The sequence below is a fragment of the Danio aesculapii genome, chromosome 22 (genome assembly GCF_903798145.1).
Source record: "Danio aesculapii chromosome 22, fDanAes4.1, whole genome shotgun sequence".
Classification (NCBI taxonomy): domain Eukaryota; kingdom Metazoa; phylum Chordata; class Actinopteri; order Cypriniformes; family Danionidae; genus Danio; species Danio aesculapii.
The window spans coordinates 17,996,843-18,016,134 of record NC_079456.1 but is presented as its reverse complement, the minus strand read 5'-3'; the positions used below and the strand labels follow the sequence as shown (position 1 = coordinate 18,016,134).

Genomic DNA, 19,292 nt, shown 5'->3' with positions numbered 1-19,292 from the left:
AATAGGCTGTACATTTTCATTTTGGTGTGAGGTAACGCTCCCTTTAAGAGAGCATCCTTAAGGGCTGGATTTGGAAGGAAGGAGGAAGGAAGGATTCATCCTCAGTAAAATGCAACCTTTCATTTGAAACGCACCCATTGAAAAAGGTAGGTCGATATCAGAATCAGAACAAAGATATGACAAAATAATTACATTTTCTACGCCAATGATATTGTTATAGCCAACATAGAGCGGTTTCAGATGTGAAAGGAAATTTTCTGATCTAATCTCTGACAGTTTCGGTTTCGATTCGAGTGAACTGCCGCTTTTACTCCAAAATTGCGTCTATCTGGTTTTAGCTCACCCTAAATAGATTTTTTCGCTTTGAGTTTGTTTGATGGTTTTAGATGATCTCCTGGCATATATTAATGTCAATATTATTACTGTTCTAACTAAAACTGTCCAGGGCTGCATTTTCCTAAAGCATTGTTAGGTTAAGTAGCTCTTAACAATACTCGTGCGACTGATCTTAATGTTTCAAAAACATCGCAATTTGTTAGCTGCTCTGTTGTAATCGTAAAAGTCATAAGAAGACGGAAGTTATGAGATTATTGCAGCTGTAGATTCATTCAACTGCAGTCACATGAAAAAATCCGACATATGGCTATCAATATTTTAAACATGAACATATAACATTGGATATTTGTTATTCCAATGTTTGGAAAAAATATATGTAAACCGTAATTTGTGCAATATTTTAAAATGTATGTTGCATATGTAAACTCTCAACATATGTAGGTTAATTTATTTTGCCATATAGGCTATCAAATTGTAGCATACTGTAAAAAATGGGGTTCCACACAATTCATTTATGTTGTTCCAATACAGATCCTTTAAGTTTACATGGCTAATATGAACAGATTGAACGTAAATCAATAAAGTTTTCCCAAAACTGTTTCGTTTCAGCTCTTTTTAAATTATTTGCAAATTTTAAGTAGGTTGAACACATAGCAAAAATATTTTTGGAGTGTAGGCTATATGGTGTGCGATTACAAATGAAAGGTTTTGTACTTTATTATTACTCTATTAAAATAATTTATAAATGAAACAAGAACAAACTGACACAATATTCACATTGAAATTAAATGGATGAATGAAATGAAAAAAGGAACACAATTTTCTTATGAAATTAAATTGACTGTGCTTGAAATACAGAAAAATTGGCAAAAGGATGAACTTGTCAGTGACATGCTGGAAACCAATGACGCATGTATTAGGCGTTTCTTATGGATAACCTTATGTTCTTTAACCTTCTGTTTTTATCCTACCGTTTTGTGCCTCTGTCTGCAGGTAGGTGCTTTATATAGATCTGTCTTGATTGTTAATCCATTAGGATTATTAATGGGTTAAATGTTCATATAAGGTTACATTACAACACATTGGAAATGAACCGACTCATAAGTAGCGTGCAGCAACAGTTCTTGACACCATCATGTTTTGTGCATTTTTTTGGGAAAGGCCCATACAGCTTCAACGAGCGTTCGCAACCACTTATGGAATTAGCCAAGGTACACATAGTTATCAAGAAACTATAAGGCTGAACAGTTAAGTTTGGTGGATATATGATTGTGACCAAGTCATCTAACATGCTAGCTATATAAAATCTGTATCTTTTACAATACACAATCTGCAATATACAATCTTTAATTCCATATTTACGTTTCGTTATGCATTGTTAGGAGATTTGAAGTGCTGCACAGTACAGTGTACATGTGTTTGCACTGGCAGAACCTCGGAAACCCCATAAGGCAAAATAACCCCAAATATGGGTCTTTTACGTCTCTTCTGCATAGGCAAAAGCAAAGGGACCCTGTCATGCTGTAATCATTATTTACAGCAATAATGTTACTTATATATACATATCAATCCATCCTGCGTGATATCACTATGACAGTTCTGACCAATGTGGTTCAAACGAAACAGTCGTAGTTATCAAGTTAATTCTATAATGCATCGGTTGGGTAGCCAACACCAGCATCAGAGATTTATCTCATTGTTTGAGAAACGCAGTCATCCCCCGTTTATCCAGTACCTGATTGGCTATCCCTGTTTCTAATCCTAAATTAATCTAATTAAGATGCCCTCATGCCTTAAATAATGTGGCAGTTTTTTTCAAAATAATTTGTAATCTTAATATTGTGTGGTCCTCTTTGTCAATATAATAATAATAGTGTTTTTTAAGGTTATAAAACCACACAACACAGTTAAAATTAAGCACACCAGAAATAAAATGACAAGTGTTATTTCCTTTACAGCAATATTACATCTGGACAAGACATGGCCCCCATCGCTTCCGATTTAACACCTGAACAAAGAGAGCAGCTCTGTGGCCTGCTGGGAAATGTGGATCTGACTCTTCTCTATAAAGCTTCTGTTCATGGATATGAAGCGTCTGCCTTCCACCAGAGATGTGACAATCAGGGTGCCACTTTACTTGTTGCCTACAACAATTCAGGTGACATCTTTGGTGGATACACTAGTGTAGATTATACTCAAAGTGGCCAGGAAATTGCAGATAAGGAAGCTTTCCTGTTCAGCATTCGAAGTGGACGTCTTCTGTGCATCAAAGTTAATGGAGGATATAAAGCACGTCTTGATGATGCTGAAATGCCCAACTTTGGTCAACAGTTGTTCTTTTGCTACAACAATCAACCAGTTGTAAATTACAAAGAAATTCCAAATTACATAAATTCCTTTCGGCCATTTAGATTTAATCCTGACACTTTGTATGGAAATAACAATCAGCTGACTGAATGTGAAGTGTACAAAATCAAGCAGAGTAAGTGTTTCATCAGGAGAAAAAAAGTGTTTTATATTTGGAGTCCACTCTCCTGTATTGTCTAGTATTAATATTGCACCAACAAATTATATAATAATCGTTCAAAATTCTACAGCTCTTCAGGTCAGCATCAAAGAAAAGCCATGGAGGAATATTCTTTGGACAGCGGAGTATGTTTCTACTCCAGTGTTTCTAATCCTACTATGTTCAGTGTTGCCAGAATTGGTTGAATTTCCATCCAGTTTGTTGGGTTAGAATTTGATAGTGCGGGTCAAAATTGTGACTATTTGTTTTGAAAAATATGGGCTTGAAAATGAAACATTTTTATTTTGTAGTCAAATTGGTTAACAAATAATAATAATAATAATAATAATAATAATAATAAAAATAACAATAGTAATAATAATAATAATAATTTCTTACATTTATTTGGCACTTTTCTGGACACTCAAAGAGCTTTAAGCATTGGGGGGACGCTCCTTATCCACCACCAGTGTCCAGCATCCAACTGGATGACACGACGGCAGCCATATTGCACCAGACCGCGCACCACACACCAGCTGATAGGTGGAGAAGAGACAGAGTGATATAGCCAATTATGATATGGGGATGGTTAGGAGGACATGATGGACAGAGGCCAGTGAACAAATTTAGCCAGAATGCTCTTTTTGAAGGACATCCTGGGATTTTTAGCGACCACAGAGAGTCAGGACCTCGACTTAACGTCTCACCTGAAAGACAGTACTCACTGAGAGTATAGTGTCCCCTTTACTATACTGGGGCATTAGCCTCACTAACACCACTTCCGGCAGCAAACTAGCTTTCCCATATGGTCTCCCATCTAGGCACTGACCGGGCGCAGACCTGCTTAGCTTCAGTGGGCGACCATGTGGGAGTTGCAGAGAGCTAGCGGCCGGCAAAAAACTGCATGCACTCTAATCCAATCATCATCACATTACTAAACACTCCACTACTTCAGGGGGGTTTGACACCAATGAAAAAAACAAATGTTATGATGATGCATTTTACATTGAATTGATTCTGAACTTCTAGCTGTATATACACAAGTGATTGCTAAGAAAAGAAATATAAGCTGTAGCTACAGTAGAGAGTGCCCCAGAATAGATCTCAAACAGTGGATTGATCAGATGGGTTTAAGTTGCACACAGAGGTAGGTCCATAATTGTTATAGTTGTTATTGTTTGAAAATGAAAAAGACATTTTTGTCTGTTTGTGCATGAGCATGTTAGGCTAATTGTGTCTGCTATTTTGATCACTAACTGGACTGGATTATTTAGATTTTCTTATTGCGAATAGTTTCTACCTGTTTGGTTTGGCATACATGTACACTTACTAGTCTGTCCGACTCTAGCTTTTACTGATGAGTAGCAGGCCTTACAAGGACTGGAATAGAAATGATGCAGCCTTACTGTATATAAAGCATGCATCGCTCTTTCTTGAATGAGAGTGATTTTGAGCTACTGCTACAGTAGCATCACATGCATTACTGGTGTCAACCCAAAACACAGCCAAAGAACCTTGACACAGTGGGACAGAGAAAGCTCACTGTATACTGGAGTTTTGTAAGTGTAATTGCAAAGCAACACAGTCAGAATGAATAAGTATAAATGCTCACACAATTGCATCAACTATGTGCACGGTATGCACTGTGGAGTCGGGTGATCACTCGATGCAGAAGTATAAATCAGCCTTGAGATGTCATGAGGGTTGACATGGGCTGGTTGACTTGGTCAAATGCAATGGACTGATCCATCAAGATGATTACTGATGATGTGGAAATATGATGCATGATGGAATTTACCTAAAGAACTCTCTGGCAGTGAATGTTTTGGTGGAGCTGTCTTGTATTGGGCAGGTTTTTGAGTACATTTAGCCTGGAAATTGATCACCCAATCTAGCAACACTGTATATGTTTCTAGCGTTATTTCAAGTGGTGCTGCTTTTATAGAGTTACTTTCAATAATGGAGCTGTGATCTATGTGTAGACGAAGGGAAGAGCTGATGGCAGTCATTAGGAGTCACAAACTCCTCCTATCATCTGTGAGCCGGGTCAGAATTCTAATGCTCGGCCCTGTTGGTGCTGGAAAATCCAGTTTTTTCAACTCCATCAACTCCATCTTCATGGGATACGTGACCAGCAAAGCCATGTCAGGATCTGCTAAATCTAGTGTCACCACACAGGTACAAATTTAACTGTGTTTCCTACTGAAGCCTCCTATCAGTTTAAGCTCTTGAGTTGTTTCTCTTACTTGGTTGACAGTTTCGTATGTACCCAGTAAAAGATGGTCATGAGAGAAAGCCATTGCCCTTTGTGTTGTGTGACACCATGGGCCTCGAGGAGCAATCAGGAGCAGGACTTGATATTAAAGACATCACCAGCATTCTTCAAGGACACATACCAGACCGCTATAAAGTAAGAGCATTAAGCAGATTTGCTTACCTCCAGTAAGAATTAGTTGAAGTATGAAGATTCAGATTGAAGTTCTTTCATTTAGTTCAACCCCATCACACCATTTCAACCTGATGAGCAGAAGTCCTCCAGACCTGCGTCTCTCCAGGAGAAGATCCACTGTGTGGTGTACATGATCGACGCCACCAAAATCTCCCTCATGTCTGAGAAACTAGAAGAAAAACTTACTTCTGTACGTTCTCTAATCAATTCGCATGGTAAGTCAATTAATACAATATTTAATCCAATATGCATAACTCCTGACATAAGCCAGTTTTTCCATGAGAAGCTGAACAGTTTTTCAAACTATTTCAGCCATTCCCCAAATGGTCGTGATGACAAAAGTCGATGAAGCTTGTCCTCATGTGCAGAAAGACCTTCAAAACGTTTATGCCAGTTCCTACACCAAGTTGAAGGTGAGATGCATCCCATGATTAGATTGTGAGCTGTTCTCTGTAGGACTCAGAGTGACAGATGATGTTGTGTGTGTGTTCAGGTGCAGGAGGTGAGCTCTCGCTTGGGTGTGCCGGTGTCTTGTGTTTTACCGGTGAAGAACTACAGTCAGGAGCTGGAGCTGGAGCTCAACTGTGATGTCCTGCTTCTCACTGCTGTACAGCAGATGCTTCGATTGGCAAATGATTATCTGGATGATGTTGATTCCTTTTAGGCCATAGAAAGCACTGCAAAGATAGATACAGGGTTATACAGTTAAAGTCAGAATTATTAATGCCCCTAAATTTTTAGCCCCCCTGTTTATTTTTTCACCCAATTTTCTGTTTAACGGAGAGACTATTATAAGTAGTAGTAGTAGTAGTAAATAGTTTTAATAACTTCTAATAACTGATTTATTTTATCTTTGCCATGATGACAGTAAATAATATTTGACTAGATATTTTTCAAGACACTTCTATACAGCTTAAAGTGACATTTAAAGGCTTAACTAGGTTAATTAGGATAGGGTTAGGGTAATTAGGCAAGTAATTGTATAACGATGGTTTGTTCTGTAGACTATTGAAAAAATAAATAGCTTAAAGGGGTTAAAATTTTTACATTAAAATGGTTTTTAAAAAAATTAAAATAGCTTTTATTCTAGCCGAAATAAAACAAATAAAACTTTCCCAGAAGAAAAAATATTATTAGACATACTGTGAAAATTTCCTTGCTCTGTTAAACATCATTTAGGAAATATTTAAAAAAGAAAAAAAAATTAAAGGGGGGCTAATAATTCTGACTTCAACTATACCTCTCAATTATCACAATGGTTCAAATCAAAAAATAGCTATTCTGTTTGTTTTTTAATACAAAGTATCTTTCATAAGATCTTTCACAATTATACATAATATACATTTAGAAAATGGTGGTAAATGTCCCTATGTCATAATAAAGATCATATATTGTTAAGCTGCGCATTATGTTATAGTTACTGTTACTTTTGTAGTTGCAAAATATTCCACAATCATATGTACAGTGTAGCACTAAATTTATGTGTAATGACTGCACTTAGAGAAACACTGATGTTGATTATAAAGGTTATAATCTATATATATAATCTGTGAATGGAACCATATCAGTTTCTTAGGGTTTTTTTTTATGTAAACAAAATGTTACTCATTTTCCTGTACACATAAAGTAATAAAAAAGATTTTTCAAAATTAGTTTGTAACAAATTATTAAACTATTAAAACAGTCTCAGTAATCTTTAGTTGAAGTCGGTTTACACAAAAAATAAATATAGTTTTTTAAACAGAAATTTCATGACATCATGAATTTTATGATGGCATTGTAATAAAAAAAAATTGAATTATTTTATATTCACGCCACACCGCTATAGTGTAACTAGTCTTTTGAGTCTCTTCTGTGCTGTATAAATAAATATTGACTTTTATATTTCTTGCAGTGATTTATTGTCTGTGAAAAACAGCGCAGAAGAGTGAGCGCAGAGCCTCGTGCACTGGCTTCTTTATACTCGTCAAGATGATTTTTCTTTTAAGGTAACAGAGGGGGCGCTCTGTAAAACAATAAACAAATGTTAACCCCTTCCTTCCCAATAGTATTTCAATGTGTGCACGTGGAGAGATTCAATATAACCCTGTTACATCAGCACAATATAAAGTATTTAAAAATATATATATTAAAATGACCCAGCAATTTTGATTCTGTACATTTTCGCTTAGTTCTTGCTTAGCTTCAGGGGTTATAATCTATATAGGCTATACATGAATATATGTTAAGAAACCGCATAATAGTAAGAATTCTGGCATTTCATACATTATTTTAATTTAATGTCATACTCATTAGCTCTACTTTGTAGTTAGAAATCTTCTGGGGGGGATGAGATAGTCTGCATTAAAGGGGACACATGCAAGGGCTCCTGCAGGATTTTATTCCAAGGTGTGCACAAATCCAGCACCGCCCACCCCCTTCCCCCAATCATGTCAAGAAACACTGATGCTTACTGTTAAAGGCTACAATATTTAAAGGCATTGGTTACGACATAATTAGTTTCCTTTTTCATTTTAATATTTCATACAATCTAAATGTAATAAATGCACATCAGCACCAAGGAAAAATCAGATGCTCTGAAAATTCATAAATTCATTTTCTTTTCGGCTTAGTCCCGCCATTAATCTGGGGTTGCCACAGCGGAATGAACCGGCAACTTATCCAGCACGTTTTTGGGTGGGGAAAACCGGAGCACCCGGAGGAAACCCACGTGAACGCAGCGAGAACATGCACACAGCGACCTTCTTGCTGTGAGGCAACAGCACTTTCTACTGCGCCACCGCGTCGGCCGCTCTGAAAATTATGACATTAAAAAAAATTGCAAATATTTTTTTAGTAGTGGACGGGCTCAAACTAAAATATAATTCGTAAATTTTTCTTGGAAAAAAATATATTTTTAAAACTATTAGCGTATATAGTTTGTCACTTTGTTTTAATATTTTTCTTGGTCAGTTATCTTGTAGATTAAATTGAAGAACGAATAAGATTTGAGGCGAAGTGCTTCAAATTCAGTATGCTTCAACAATGCCGAATCACGAACTGGATTGTCAAATAAAATAATAATCTAGCCTAAAAAAATTGACATATTCAGTTTCAGAGAAGCCTATATTAAACTGTTTCCCATGTTGCGCTGGTAAATTACAATTTAATTAATTTAATAATCTGAATGAGCAGGACAGGCGTTTACAAATTCGCATATAGCATATTCGCAACAGCACTGAACAATTACCTCAGTGGAACAAACTCGGTTGAAAGGTGAGAAAACTCAGAAACTCGTTGTGAGAATGGAGATGTCTGCTTATTTATGCCAGTCTGTCAGATAAAATAGTTTAAAACACCTTGAATGGTAAAGCGGATTCATGCGAGGAGGCTGTGCCGCAGCTGGATCTGTTCTGTCTGATGAAAGAAACAGTTTCCCCGGCTCAGGTGCTGATGAGACTGGGGTCTCCACTACGTGTAGGGGATCAGTATTTGTCTCATTAGTTTTAGGCCTTTTGGCAAATGTTTCAATTAGCCACCGTAGAGTTTACTCATTTTGAACCTTGTTTTAAACAATAGCTCACTGAGTGGTAATTTTTAAGGTGCGGAAAAACCACAAGCGCAACTAAAGCCAACAGATTTCTCCCACCATACAAGTACATACACACTTTAAAACACACACCTTTATTTGTTGTCATTCTTTTTTGCTTTGTCAATATATCGTAGTGTATACTGTTTAATAATCAATTAGTATTATGTAATAAATAAATAAATAAAAAGGTGGCATTAATTCGCGCTTTCTCATGGTATACACAGTGCGTACAGCCGTACGGCTGCAGGCGCCACTGGAGACACACATACACAATTAAAATTGACTTACTATTTACCCACACTTTACTTGTTTAAAACCTTTATGAGTTTCTTCTGTTGAACACAAAATCAGATATTTTGGAAAAAAGCCAAAAAAAAAATAAAAATTTAACAATTGAGGGACTTCGATAGATGACAAAACAGATTACAGCTTTAAATCATTTTTCACAATATCTTCTGTTGTGTTCAACAGAAGAAGAAAACTCAAAAAGGTTTGAAACAAGAGTGAATAAATCACCACAGGTTTGGGGTGAACTATCCCTTTAAAAAGGTCTGTCACTGATGAAACGGTGAGAATTTATATAAAACATAAAATATATGTTAAATTCATTGGTGAGCATTTATATAAAACCCGTTTCCGCAACACGCCCCTCTTTTGTTGTTGTTAGGTGAACAAAATCTCAGCCCTCAAACTCACACGATTGTTTAAGTCACTTTTGTCAGCTAAATTGAGTCATTCTGTGATATTACTTTATTGCATAAGTGCACAAATGAAAACAACATGTTGATGTTGGCTTGCTGGCTAGCCTCGTCGTCTCAGAAAGAAAGTCCCTGAATAAAGCCCTGTGCGGCAGGTACAGCAGGGCTTTCTGTGTGTAGTTTTGCATGTTCCCCAGTACTAATCCAGGTACTCTGGTTTCCTCACACATCCCAAAAACACAAGTGGTGCTCACTGCAGAGCCACTTGGGCAGAGCTGAGCTCCAGCAAGGGGGAGCTTGAGCTCCAGCTCCTCCTTCTTTGCACTTCTTCTACAAGTGATGTCACTGGGGGTTGGGGTTAGGGGTAGGGTGGGTGTACGCATTACTTGGGCTCCAATGAGGGGGAGCTTGAGCTCCAACTCCTCTTCCTATAAGCTGTTTTAATGCGTACACCCACCCCACCCCTAACCCCAACCCCCAGTGACATCACTTGTAGAAAAAGTGCAATAAAGGAGGAGCTGGAGCTCAAGCTCCCCCTTGCTGGAGCTCAGCTCTGCCCAAGTGGCTCTGCAGTGAGTACCACTTGATTAAAACAGCTTATAGGAGGAGGAGTTGGAGCTCAAGCTCCTCCTCATTGGAGCCCAAGTGGCTAGGTGAACTGAAGATTTTAGCCCTCCCCCTGCTTGGCTATTTGTGTATCGCAGACTTGGGTATCGGATTAACTGCTTCTTGCCATGAATATAGCCATATGCTATGCAGTATGACGACCCTCTGTGTTCAATTTTAACATTTACCATTTTAATCATGTAAGGCTGAAGGCTAGCAAAACCTCTTAGCCCAGATACGGAAGCAGGAGGAGGAGGGTGGTTCACACACCTCACAGGTAATTCTGTTTGTTCAAACTGGTAATGCAATGTAAATCTCCCTCATAACACACATTCATAAATGCTAATGCTAAAAACATTCCTGTATATCAGGATAGAGCTTGCTGGAAAACAGGTTTGACTTGGGTGTAACATTCAACAAGTGAAACATTCAGTGTTACTTTCACACAGCACTTTCTCTACGGAACTTAAGGTAAGTCACATATCATAATATTCTTTCATTTTTATACATATATGCTGTAAAATCAGTTTGTATAACTCTGCAGTGGGAGTTCACCGAAATAATGTATAAAAGAAGGTAAGTACAAATAACAGTTAAGTAAACACATAATTACACAAGGAACAAGTCATGGACAGCCTTTCCTTGTACTTTTTTTTTTTAAAGTAATGCTCACTCAAAAAGGTACCTATGTTGATCTTGATTAATCTATGTTGTACGTAATTAATGATATGTTGAAGTTATAAGCCACTTTATCTTAATTTTATATGAGATTTTGACATTTTAAAACTCCAAATATTATTTAAAGCCCTGATCTGTGTTGTCTTTCAATGCACATTAAGTAACATCTACCTTCAGTCTTGTATATACCTTATTTTTTTGACTAAGAACTAAGGTAATGTTTATATTTAGTTGTCTTACAATACATTGGGTAAATAATTCAATAACAGCCTAATGAATGCATTATAGCACATTTAAACATGACATTTAGTGAAAATATTAAGCTCAAGTTCACATTGTGTATTTGCAGGTCTTCATCTTCAAGCATGAATAAGCACAAAGTCAGAAACGTCACCGAGAACACCCTCACTTCTAACTTACCAGAAGACAAGAGAAAGCAGCTCTGTGCTTTGCTTGGTGATGTGGATCTGACTCTTCTCTATAAAGCTTCAGTTCATGGATACAACGCTTCTGCCTTTCATCAGAGATGTGACCGCCAGGGTCCAACTATACTTGTTGCTTACAACAGTTCAGGCTACATCTTTGGTGGATACACTAGTGTAGATTATACTCAAAGCGGGCAGTATATTGCTGATGAGGACATATTCCTATTCTGCTTTCAGGGCAAGATCCCTGTGTGTATTAAACTTAACAGTGGGTATAATGCTCGTCTTGATGACACTGGCGTGCCCAGCTTTGGCCAACAGTTGTACTTTTGCTACAACAACCAACCAATGGTGTATAATCAAGGAGTGAGTGCGTTTACTGTTAACACTGCAATAATGTATGGGAACGACACTCAGCTAAGCGAATGTGAGGTGTACAAAGTGGAGCAGAGTAAGTCAATCATTATAAAGTGTGCTTTTATATGCACATCTAGTCATGTACAAGAGGCATCAGATTATAATTAGACTCAATTCTTCAATTATGTGCCAGGGACCCAAGTCAAATTTGAGGTGAAACCTTGGAGGAGCGTTCTGTGGACAGCTGAGTATGTTTCCAATCTGGGTTTGCTCGTTTCCTTCTGTATTTTCACATGTAGTTATTGAATGCAATCTGTATTCCAGACGAAGAGAGGAGCTCATGGAAATGATCAGGAATTATAAACCCCTGACATCTTCTGTGAGCCATATTCGAATCCTAATGGTCGGTCCTGTTGGTGCTGGAAAATCCAGTTTCTTCAACTCTGTAAACTCCATCTTCATGGGTCGCATAACCAGCAAAGCCATGTCAGGATCTGCAGGCACCAGTCTGACCACACAGGTACAGATTGAACAGAGTTTCCTACTGACGTCTCCTCAGTCTCTGATACGTTTCTCTTCTTGGCTGACAGTTTCGCACTTACCCAGTTAAAGACGGTCGTGAAAGAAAGCCATTGCCATTTGTGTTGTGTGACACCATGGGCCTTGAGGAGCAATCAGGAGCAGGACTGGACATTGAGGACATCAGCAGCATTCTTCAAGGACACATACCAGACCGCTATAAAGTAAGAGCACTCACAGAGTCTACAAAATGAATGAAGACTGAAGTGTGAATAATAAAATATAAATCCATTCAGTTCAACCCCGTCACATCGTTTCAACCTGATGAGCAAAAGTCCTCCAGACCTGCGTCTCTACAGGAGAAGATCCACTGTGTGGTGTACGTGATCGACGCCACCAAAATCTCCCTCATGTCTGAGAAACTAGAGGAAAAACTCTCTGCCATACGCAAAAAAGTCAATTCGCTGGGTTAGTGAACATATTAATGCATATCTTGAGACCAATCAAAGGGAAATTGAAGTAATTGATATACATAACTCAACATACCTCAAACTATTTCAGGCATTGCTCAGATTGTCTTGATGACAAAGGTAGATGAAGCTTGTCCTCTAGTGGATGAAGACCTGCAAAGCCTTTATCTCAGTTCCTACATCAAGACGAAGGTGAGACATCATGGTCATATGAACTGTTCTTATTTCTTTACAAGTAAGCCCTTTCCAGAACCTTCACCCTCTCTGCTCCTTTCTGGTGAACAAAACTTACCATATTCTGAATTCTGCAAGCATTAAAAACCCTATAATCATAAACCAAAGCATCAGCTAGTTCGTTTTCTATTCTATCTTTGTAGTAAAGCAGTCACTGATGCTCCTACTAAAGCCTGAATGTGAGCTGGTGTTGTGTGTGTTCAGGTGCAGGAGGTGAGCTCTCGCTTGGGTGTGCCGGTGTCTTGTGTCTTACCGGTGAAGAACTACAGTCAGGAGCTGGAGCTGGAGCTCAACTGTGACGTCCTGCTTCTCACTGCTCTACAGCAGATGCTCAACTTTGCTGAAGATTATCTGGACGATGTTGCTCCTATATAAAGAAAAGTTGTTTTTATTTTCTCAATACTTCACTTTGTGTTATATATGATATAATCTTGTGACTAGAAAGTTATGAAATATGCAGAATAGTGCTACCTTGTCAGTAGTGAATTTTCATGCAGTTTATAATATAGTATTTTTAGCTTGGTATGCATTTATTCTACTGTGTTAAACCACCTATCAAATTTAAAATTGGCCAATGGTGAGTTTGTGGTGCAAACAGTAAGATTTAGTAACATTTCTCGGTTAACTAGATAACAAATTTCTTTAGAATATATTGAAACTGTCAACACATCCATTATACATATATAGCTGTTAAATAAACTGAGGTACTTATTCACTGTGGGCATGATTTTTACATTTTTTGTTGTTTTTGTTTGTGTGAAAGTGTGCTGGACTTCCTTCAAAGCAGAATATTGATATTTTAATAAATACTTGGATCAGAATATTTAAGAACTCTGTGTACATTCACATTTTACAATTGCCAAATTCTTGGAAAAGCGATTACTTAAAGGTAAATTCCATCGGTTAATTAACTTTAGATAATATTATTTATAATGAACGCATGTGTAAATCTCTTCACTTTAACAAAACATGATGAAAAAGCTTGTCAACTAGCACTTCTTTAGAGTTCACATTTGACCCTTAACATTTAAAAGACTTACCTTTGCAAGCATTTTTTTGCACAATTATCTGAAACTTAAAATACCTTTCTGTTCTTTTTGATGGCATTTTTGCCTCAAGCTGTCATTAAGTTCTGACTTTGATGAAAGTGAATTTGTTAATGATGATGTAGAGGGATTAAGCAGCTGTAAAATCTTATAATAAACCGGAAATGAAAGTAAAACTTGCATCTGAGAAAAACAAGACTGGGCCATCCAATCAGAAAGAGGTTTTAGAAAGAATAAATCTTTATGGAAAATGTATTAAAAAAAGGTGATTTTACAAATGGAGTCTATACTATAATAAAGATAATTTTTTGTTTTATTACAAAAAAACATATTCCTCCAAAATAAAACCACAGAGCTTTAAAACAGAAGCAGAAGGTTGCTAATCATTTCCAGTAAAAAGGCGGGAGAATTTTTCATATGTTATCATAAATTGCCTAATTATTGTTCTTTGTATATATATTTATTTATATATATTTATTATAATATATTATATATATATATATATATATATATATATATATATATATATATATATATATATATATATATATATATATATACATATAAATAAATATATATATATATATATATACACATATATATATATACACATATATATATATATATACATATAAATAAATATATATGTATATAAATAAATATATGTATATATATATATATACATATAAATAAATATATATATATATATATATATATATATATATATATATATATATATATACATACATATAAATAAATATATATATATATATATATATATATATATATATATATATATATATATATATATATATATATATATATATATATATATATATATATATATATATATATATATATATAAATACACATATATATATACACACACACAAGTCTGTGGAACATTCAGTTGAGGCATGCCTTTACTGGATTAAAATGAAATATTTTCCATATGTAATACAAAATTTTTATATAGCTACTTGTAAAATATGTTACGTATTTCTTAATGAAATATAAAAATATAGACAAATATTTCAGACTTATTTTATAATTTTTTTTCTCATATAAGCCTACATATTTGTAAAATCCCACAGAAATGTCGATTACAAGGTGGTGGGGTTTGATTAGAAGAGCGAAACTTGACGATCGGCTGTGTGTGAAAGATATGAAGCCACGTATGAAATGTTTAATTTCAGAGAGAACATGGAGCGTAAGGTAAGACCAACGCTCTATATCAAAGTAATAAATATCGTCCACAGAAAATGTAACATTTAAATATGCTGTTAAAAATTATACATATAAATATATAAAATTCTTGATTTCATTTCACTTTCGGCTAATCAGCATCGGTAGAATTTCAGAGAGTGACTGCTTAAGTCTGTGAGTAGGGCTGTGCAAAAAGACAAAATAATGTATATCGAATATACAAAATAAAAAAGTATATGGTTTCATATTATACTCATTGTTTATTTCGCAGTGTGTCTAAATACATTATTTATGGTAAGAATTTTTCATAATTTATATGAGCTCATTATTATACACTGGGATGCAGCCAAACATGAATAACAGCATCGGGAAAATGTTACAATCTTTAAAGTATAATATTTACTTTTTTCATTTTATGTTGCACTTGTAATCATTAGTTTTTGAAAACTGTATTATATTTGATTAATATTATATTTCTATATTTTTAATCCAACATTTGCCCTTAAGCTCTAAATAAAGTGAGAAATATGATCATATATGAGTGAGTACAATTCTGAGCATATACATTAAAATGTAAAAATAAATAGTCCTTTACATGTGGTCAGTACAAAAAAAACGATTAATTGATTGCATTTACAGAAATGGCACTATAACATGATATATGTCATTATCACATATAGATGATGACTTTCTGTGAGTGTCACACAGAACTCAAATCATATTCATGTTCTTGTTTAGATGTACAGCAGTTCTACTGCTGCATTCAACTTCGGTGGGTCTGTCAGAGTCAGTCAAGCTCCACTCACTTTAACAGACGAGCAGAAAGATCAGCTCTGTGCCTCAATTGGTGATGTGGATCTGACTCTTCTCTATAAAGCTTCAGTTCATGGATATAAAACCTCTGCCTTTCACCAGAAATGTGATAATCAGGGTCCTACTTTACTAGTAGCCTACAATCGTTCTGGCTACATCTTCGGTGGATACACTAGTGTAGATTATACTCAAAGTGAGCAGCAAATTACGGATAAGGCAGCTTTCCTGTTTAGCTTTCAAGGCAATACCTGCATTTTCATCAAGGTTAACAGCGGATGTTATGCACGTTATGATGGTGATGGAGGACCCAACTTTGGCAACCAGTTGTACTTCTGCAACAACGACCAACCTGTTGTGTCTAATCAAGGAGCATCCCAAGGTGGACTGTTTGGACATTCTAGCGCAATGAAAGCATTCAATTTTAATTCTTCAACACTATATGGAAACGACTATGCGCTGACTGAATGTGAGGTGTACAAAGTGAAGCAGAGTAAGTCAATCATTAGAAAATAGCCATAGACAGTAAATAACCTCCAGTTTCTATAAGTAAACATTTACAAGTGTATCAATAAATTAATTGTTTGCATTACTTCAGCTGAAAGCACTCTGTTAGACTGTCAGAAGCCATGGAGGAATGTTCTGTGGACAGCCGAGTATGTTTTCCTCTTGCTTATTTATTTGGTAATAAGTTAGTTAAAATGTTATCAAACTAAGTTTTGATCTGTCACAGACAAAAAGCAGAGCTCATGGAAATGATCAGGAATTATAAACCCCTGACATCTTCTGTGAGCCATATTCGAATCCTAATGGTCGGTCCTGTTGGTGCTGGAAAATCCAGTTTCTTCAACTCTGTAAACTCCATCTTCATGGGTCGCATAACCAGCAAAGCCATGTCAGGATCTGCAGGCACCAGTCTGACCACACAGGTACAGATTGAACAGAGTTTCCTACTGACGTCTCCTCAGTCTCTGATACGTTTCTCTTCTTGGCTGACAGTTTCGCACTTACCCAGTTAAAGACGGTCGTGAAGGAAAGCCATTGCCGTTTGTGTTGTGTGACACCATGGGCCTCGAGGAGCAATCAGGATCAGGACTGGACATTGAGGACATCAGCAGCATTCTTCAAGGACACATACCAGACCGCTATAAAGTAAGAGAACTTACAGAACCTCCAAAATGAATGAAGACTGAAGTGTGAATAATAAAATATAATTGTTTCTGATTTAGTTCAACCCCGTCACATCATTTCAACCTGATGAGCAAAAGTCCTCCAGACCTGCGTCTCTACAGGAGAAGATCCACTGTGTGGTGTACGTGATCGACGCCACCAAAATCTCCCTCATGTCTGAGAAACTAGAGGAAAAACTCTCTGCCATACGCAGAAAAGTCAACTCACTGGGTTAGTGAACATATCAATGCAAATCTTGAGACCAATCAAAGGGAAATTGAAGTAATTGATATACATAACTCAACATACCTCAAACTATTTCAGGCATTGCTCAGATTGTCTTGATGACAAAAGTAGATGAAGCTTGTCCTCTAGTGGATGAAGACCTGCAAAGCCTTTATCTCAGTTCCTACATCAAGACGAAGGTGAGACATCATGATCATATGAACTGTTCTTATTTCTTTACAAGTAAGCCCTTTCCAGAACCTTCACCCTCTCTGGTAAACAAAACTGACCATATTCTGAATTCTGCAAGCATTAAAAACCCTATAATCATAAACCAAAGCATCAGCTAGTTCGTTTCCTATTCTATATTTGTAGTAAAGCAGTCACTGATGCTCCTACTAAAGCCTGAATGTGAGCTGGTGTTGTGTGTGTGTGTGCAGGTGCAGGAGGTGAGCTCTCGGTTGGGTGTGCCGGTGTCTTGTGTCTTACCGGTGAAGAACTACAGTCAGGAGCTGGAGCTGGAGCTCAACTGTGACGTCCTGCTCCTCGCTGCTCTACAGCAGATGCTCAACTTCGCTGAAGACTATCTGGATGATGTTGCACCTATTTAGGAGCAGAAAATACGCAGAACACCACCACATTGTCAGTGGCAAAATTTCATGTTTACAACAATAATTGTAGGGTATTTGAGTACAAAGTATTAGAGTATTGTGCTATATAACAGATTAGGCAGCTTTTACTTGGCTTTAGTGAGTTTGTGATTCAAAATGAGTTTTGAAAACATTTTCTAGGGTAATGATAAGACAAGTCGACTTAGGAAAGGGGGTCTTCAACTGAAATAGTCAACATATATGCTGTTTGTAATCTATTAATTAAATAATAAAGTGACTTCTTAATATGGGAATGATTTTAAGATAACTTTTTGTGCAAAGTGGACTGGACAACTCATTGATATTTAAAAAATAATTCAGCATGGGTTTAAGAACTTGCGATATACTCACATTCTGGATGCTTCTTCATATTAGTCAAAAAGTTTGTTGAGTTCATAAAAAATACATATAGTTTTATATTATCCAGTCATATTTTTTTAAACCATAAGTTTTAAATATCTGCAGCAAAGTGTTAGGAGTGAAAGTGCTGCAGTTATCCAAATTGTATGAAATTCAGGTTCTAAAGAAAGCTCATCAGACATATTCCATCCTCTTTTTGATTAATTTCAAATCTTTCCCTTGGGATCTCGGTATAGAATTCCTTTGGCATTGACCAAGAGATTAAGTTTTTCATTTGTTTCTTGTGCTACTGATTTGCAGAATTTTAATGGGAAGAGGTAGCCGCTGTTTTAATGCTATTCATGTGTTGTGTGATGTTGGTCTTAAGTGTGCGGTGTGGTATATATGTTGTAAATCTATTACGCTGAAGAACAAATTGCCCCAATAAACAACAATTCATACAATAAAGGGACAATAAAGTTTACAGTAACAGTAATTATGCACATAGTTCATTTACTTAAGCATTTAAGGCAGTGGTTCTCAACCACGTCCTGGAGGACCACCAACACTGTATGTTTTGGATGTCTCCTTTGTCTGTCCCACCCATTACGGGTCTTTCAGTCTCTGCTAATGAGCTGATGATCTGAATCAGGAGTGTTTGGTTAAGGAGACATGCGGAGCAGAGCTAGTGGTTCTTCAGGAACGTGGTTGAGAAACACTGATTTACGGCAACTGGTTTAGTAATTTCTTCTTTAAAAGAAACAGGTCTACTCACTTTAAGTAGTCAACTAACTGCTTTTCATAGTTAGAAAAGTGTCATAGAGCAAAGGGCATTTTCTGTTAATGAATTCAGATAGGATTAAATTAAATATACTTAACATATGTCTAAATCTCTTCACTTTCACCAAGTATTGCATAAATGTCTCAATTTAAGGTCATTTCCTTGCGATCTATCTAAAATGGGTCTGCCTTTTTTCCTGTCTTCTATCTTAAATAA

At 36.3% G+C, this 19,292-nt stretch overlaps 3 protein-coding genes across 6 annotated transcripts; all 3 read left to right on the top strand.

The window, feature by feature from the left end:
* Positions 1 to 64: 64 nt before the first annotated feature.
* Positions 65 to 6,861, top strand: ifi44f3 (interferon induced protein 44f3). Of its 2 annotated transcripts, XM_056447354.1 has the most exons (8): positions 65 to 146; positions 2,295 to 2,818; positions 2,934 to 2,988; positions 4,825 to 5,020; positions 5,100 to 5,252; positions 5,335 to 5,506; positions 5,604 to 5,704; positions 5,785 to 6,861. In XM_056447354.1, the coding sequence occupies exons 2-8, from the start codon at positions 2,317 to 2,319 to the stop codon at positions 5,953 to 5,955; spliced, it is 1,350 nt and encodes a 449-aa protein (XP_056303329.1). In that variant the 5' UTR covers positions 65 to 146; positions 2,295 to 2,316; the 3' UTR covers positions 5,956 to 6,861. The 2 variants fall into 2 exon arrangements, with proteins under 2 accessions (XP_056303329.1, XP_056303330.1); XM_056447355.1 differs by lacking the exons at positions 65 to 146; positions 2,934 to 2,988 and having other exon boundaries at positions 2,405 to 2,494.
* A 3,442-nt stretch (positions 6,862 to 10,303) lies between these two features.
* On the top strand, positions 10,304 to 13,576 carry LOC130215528 (interferon-induced protein 44-like). 3 transcript variants are annotated; one of them, XM_056447352.1, is made up of 10 exons: positions 10,304 to 10,443; positions 10,538 to 10,637; positions 10,711 to 10,742; positions 11,194 to 11,720; positions 11,820 to 11,874; positions 11,951 to 12,146; positions 12,217 to 12,369; positions 12,442 to 12,613; positions 12,707 to 12,807; positions 13,054 to 13,576. In XM_056447352.1, exons 3-10 carry the CDS (start codon positions 10,729 to 10,731, stop codon positions 13,222 to 13,224), a joined length of 1,389 nt encoding a protein of 462 aa, XP_056303327.1. In that variant the 5' UTR covers positions 10,304 to 10,443; positions 10,538 to 10,637; positions 10,711 to 10,728; the 3' UTR covers positions 13,225 to 13,576. The 3 variants fall into 3 exon arrangements, with proteins under 3 accessions (XP_056303327.1, XP_056303326.1, XP_056303328.1); XM_056447351.1 differs by lacking the exon at positions 10,304 to 10,443 and having other exon boundaries at positions 10,494 to 10,637; XM_056447353.1 differs by lacking the exons at positions 10,304 to 10,443; positions 10,711 to 10,742 and having other exon boundaries at positions 10,495 to 10,637.
* A 2,627-nt stretch (positions 13,577 to 16,203) lies between these two features.
* Positions 16,204 to 18,264, top strand: LOC130215530 (interferon-induced protein 44-like). The gene is made up of 8 exons (XM_056447356.1): positions 16,204 to 16,283; positions 16,316 to 16,404; positions 16,510 to 16,567; positions 16,645 to 16,840; positions 16,911 to 17,063; positions 17,141 to 17,312; positions 17,406 to 17,506; positions 17,747 to 18,264. Exons 1-8 carry the CDS (start codon positions 16,204 to 16,206, stop codon positions 17,915 to 17,917), a joined length of 1,020 nt encoding a protein of 339 aa, XP_056303331.1. The 3' UTR covers positions 17,918 to 18,264.
* The last annotated feature ends 1,028 nt before the right edge of the window (positions 18,265 to 19,292 follow it).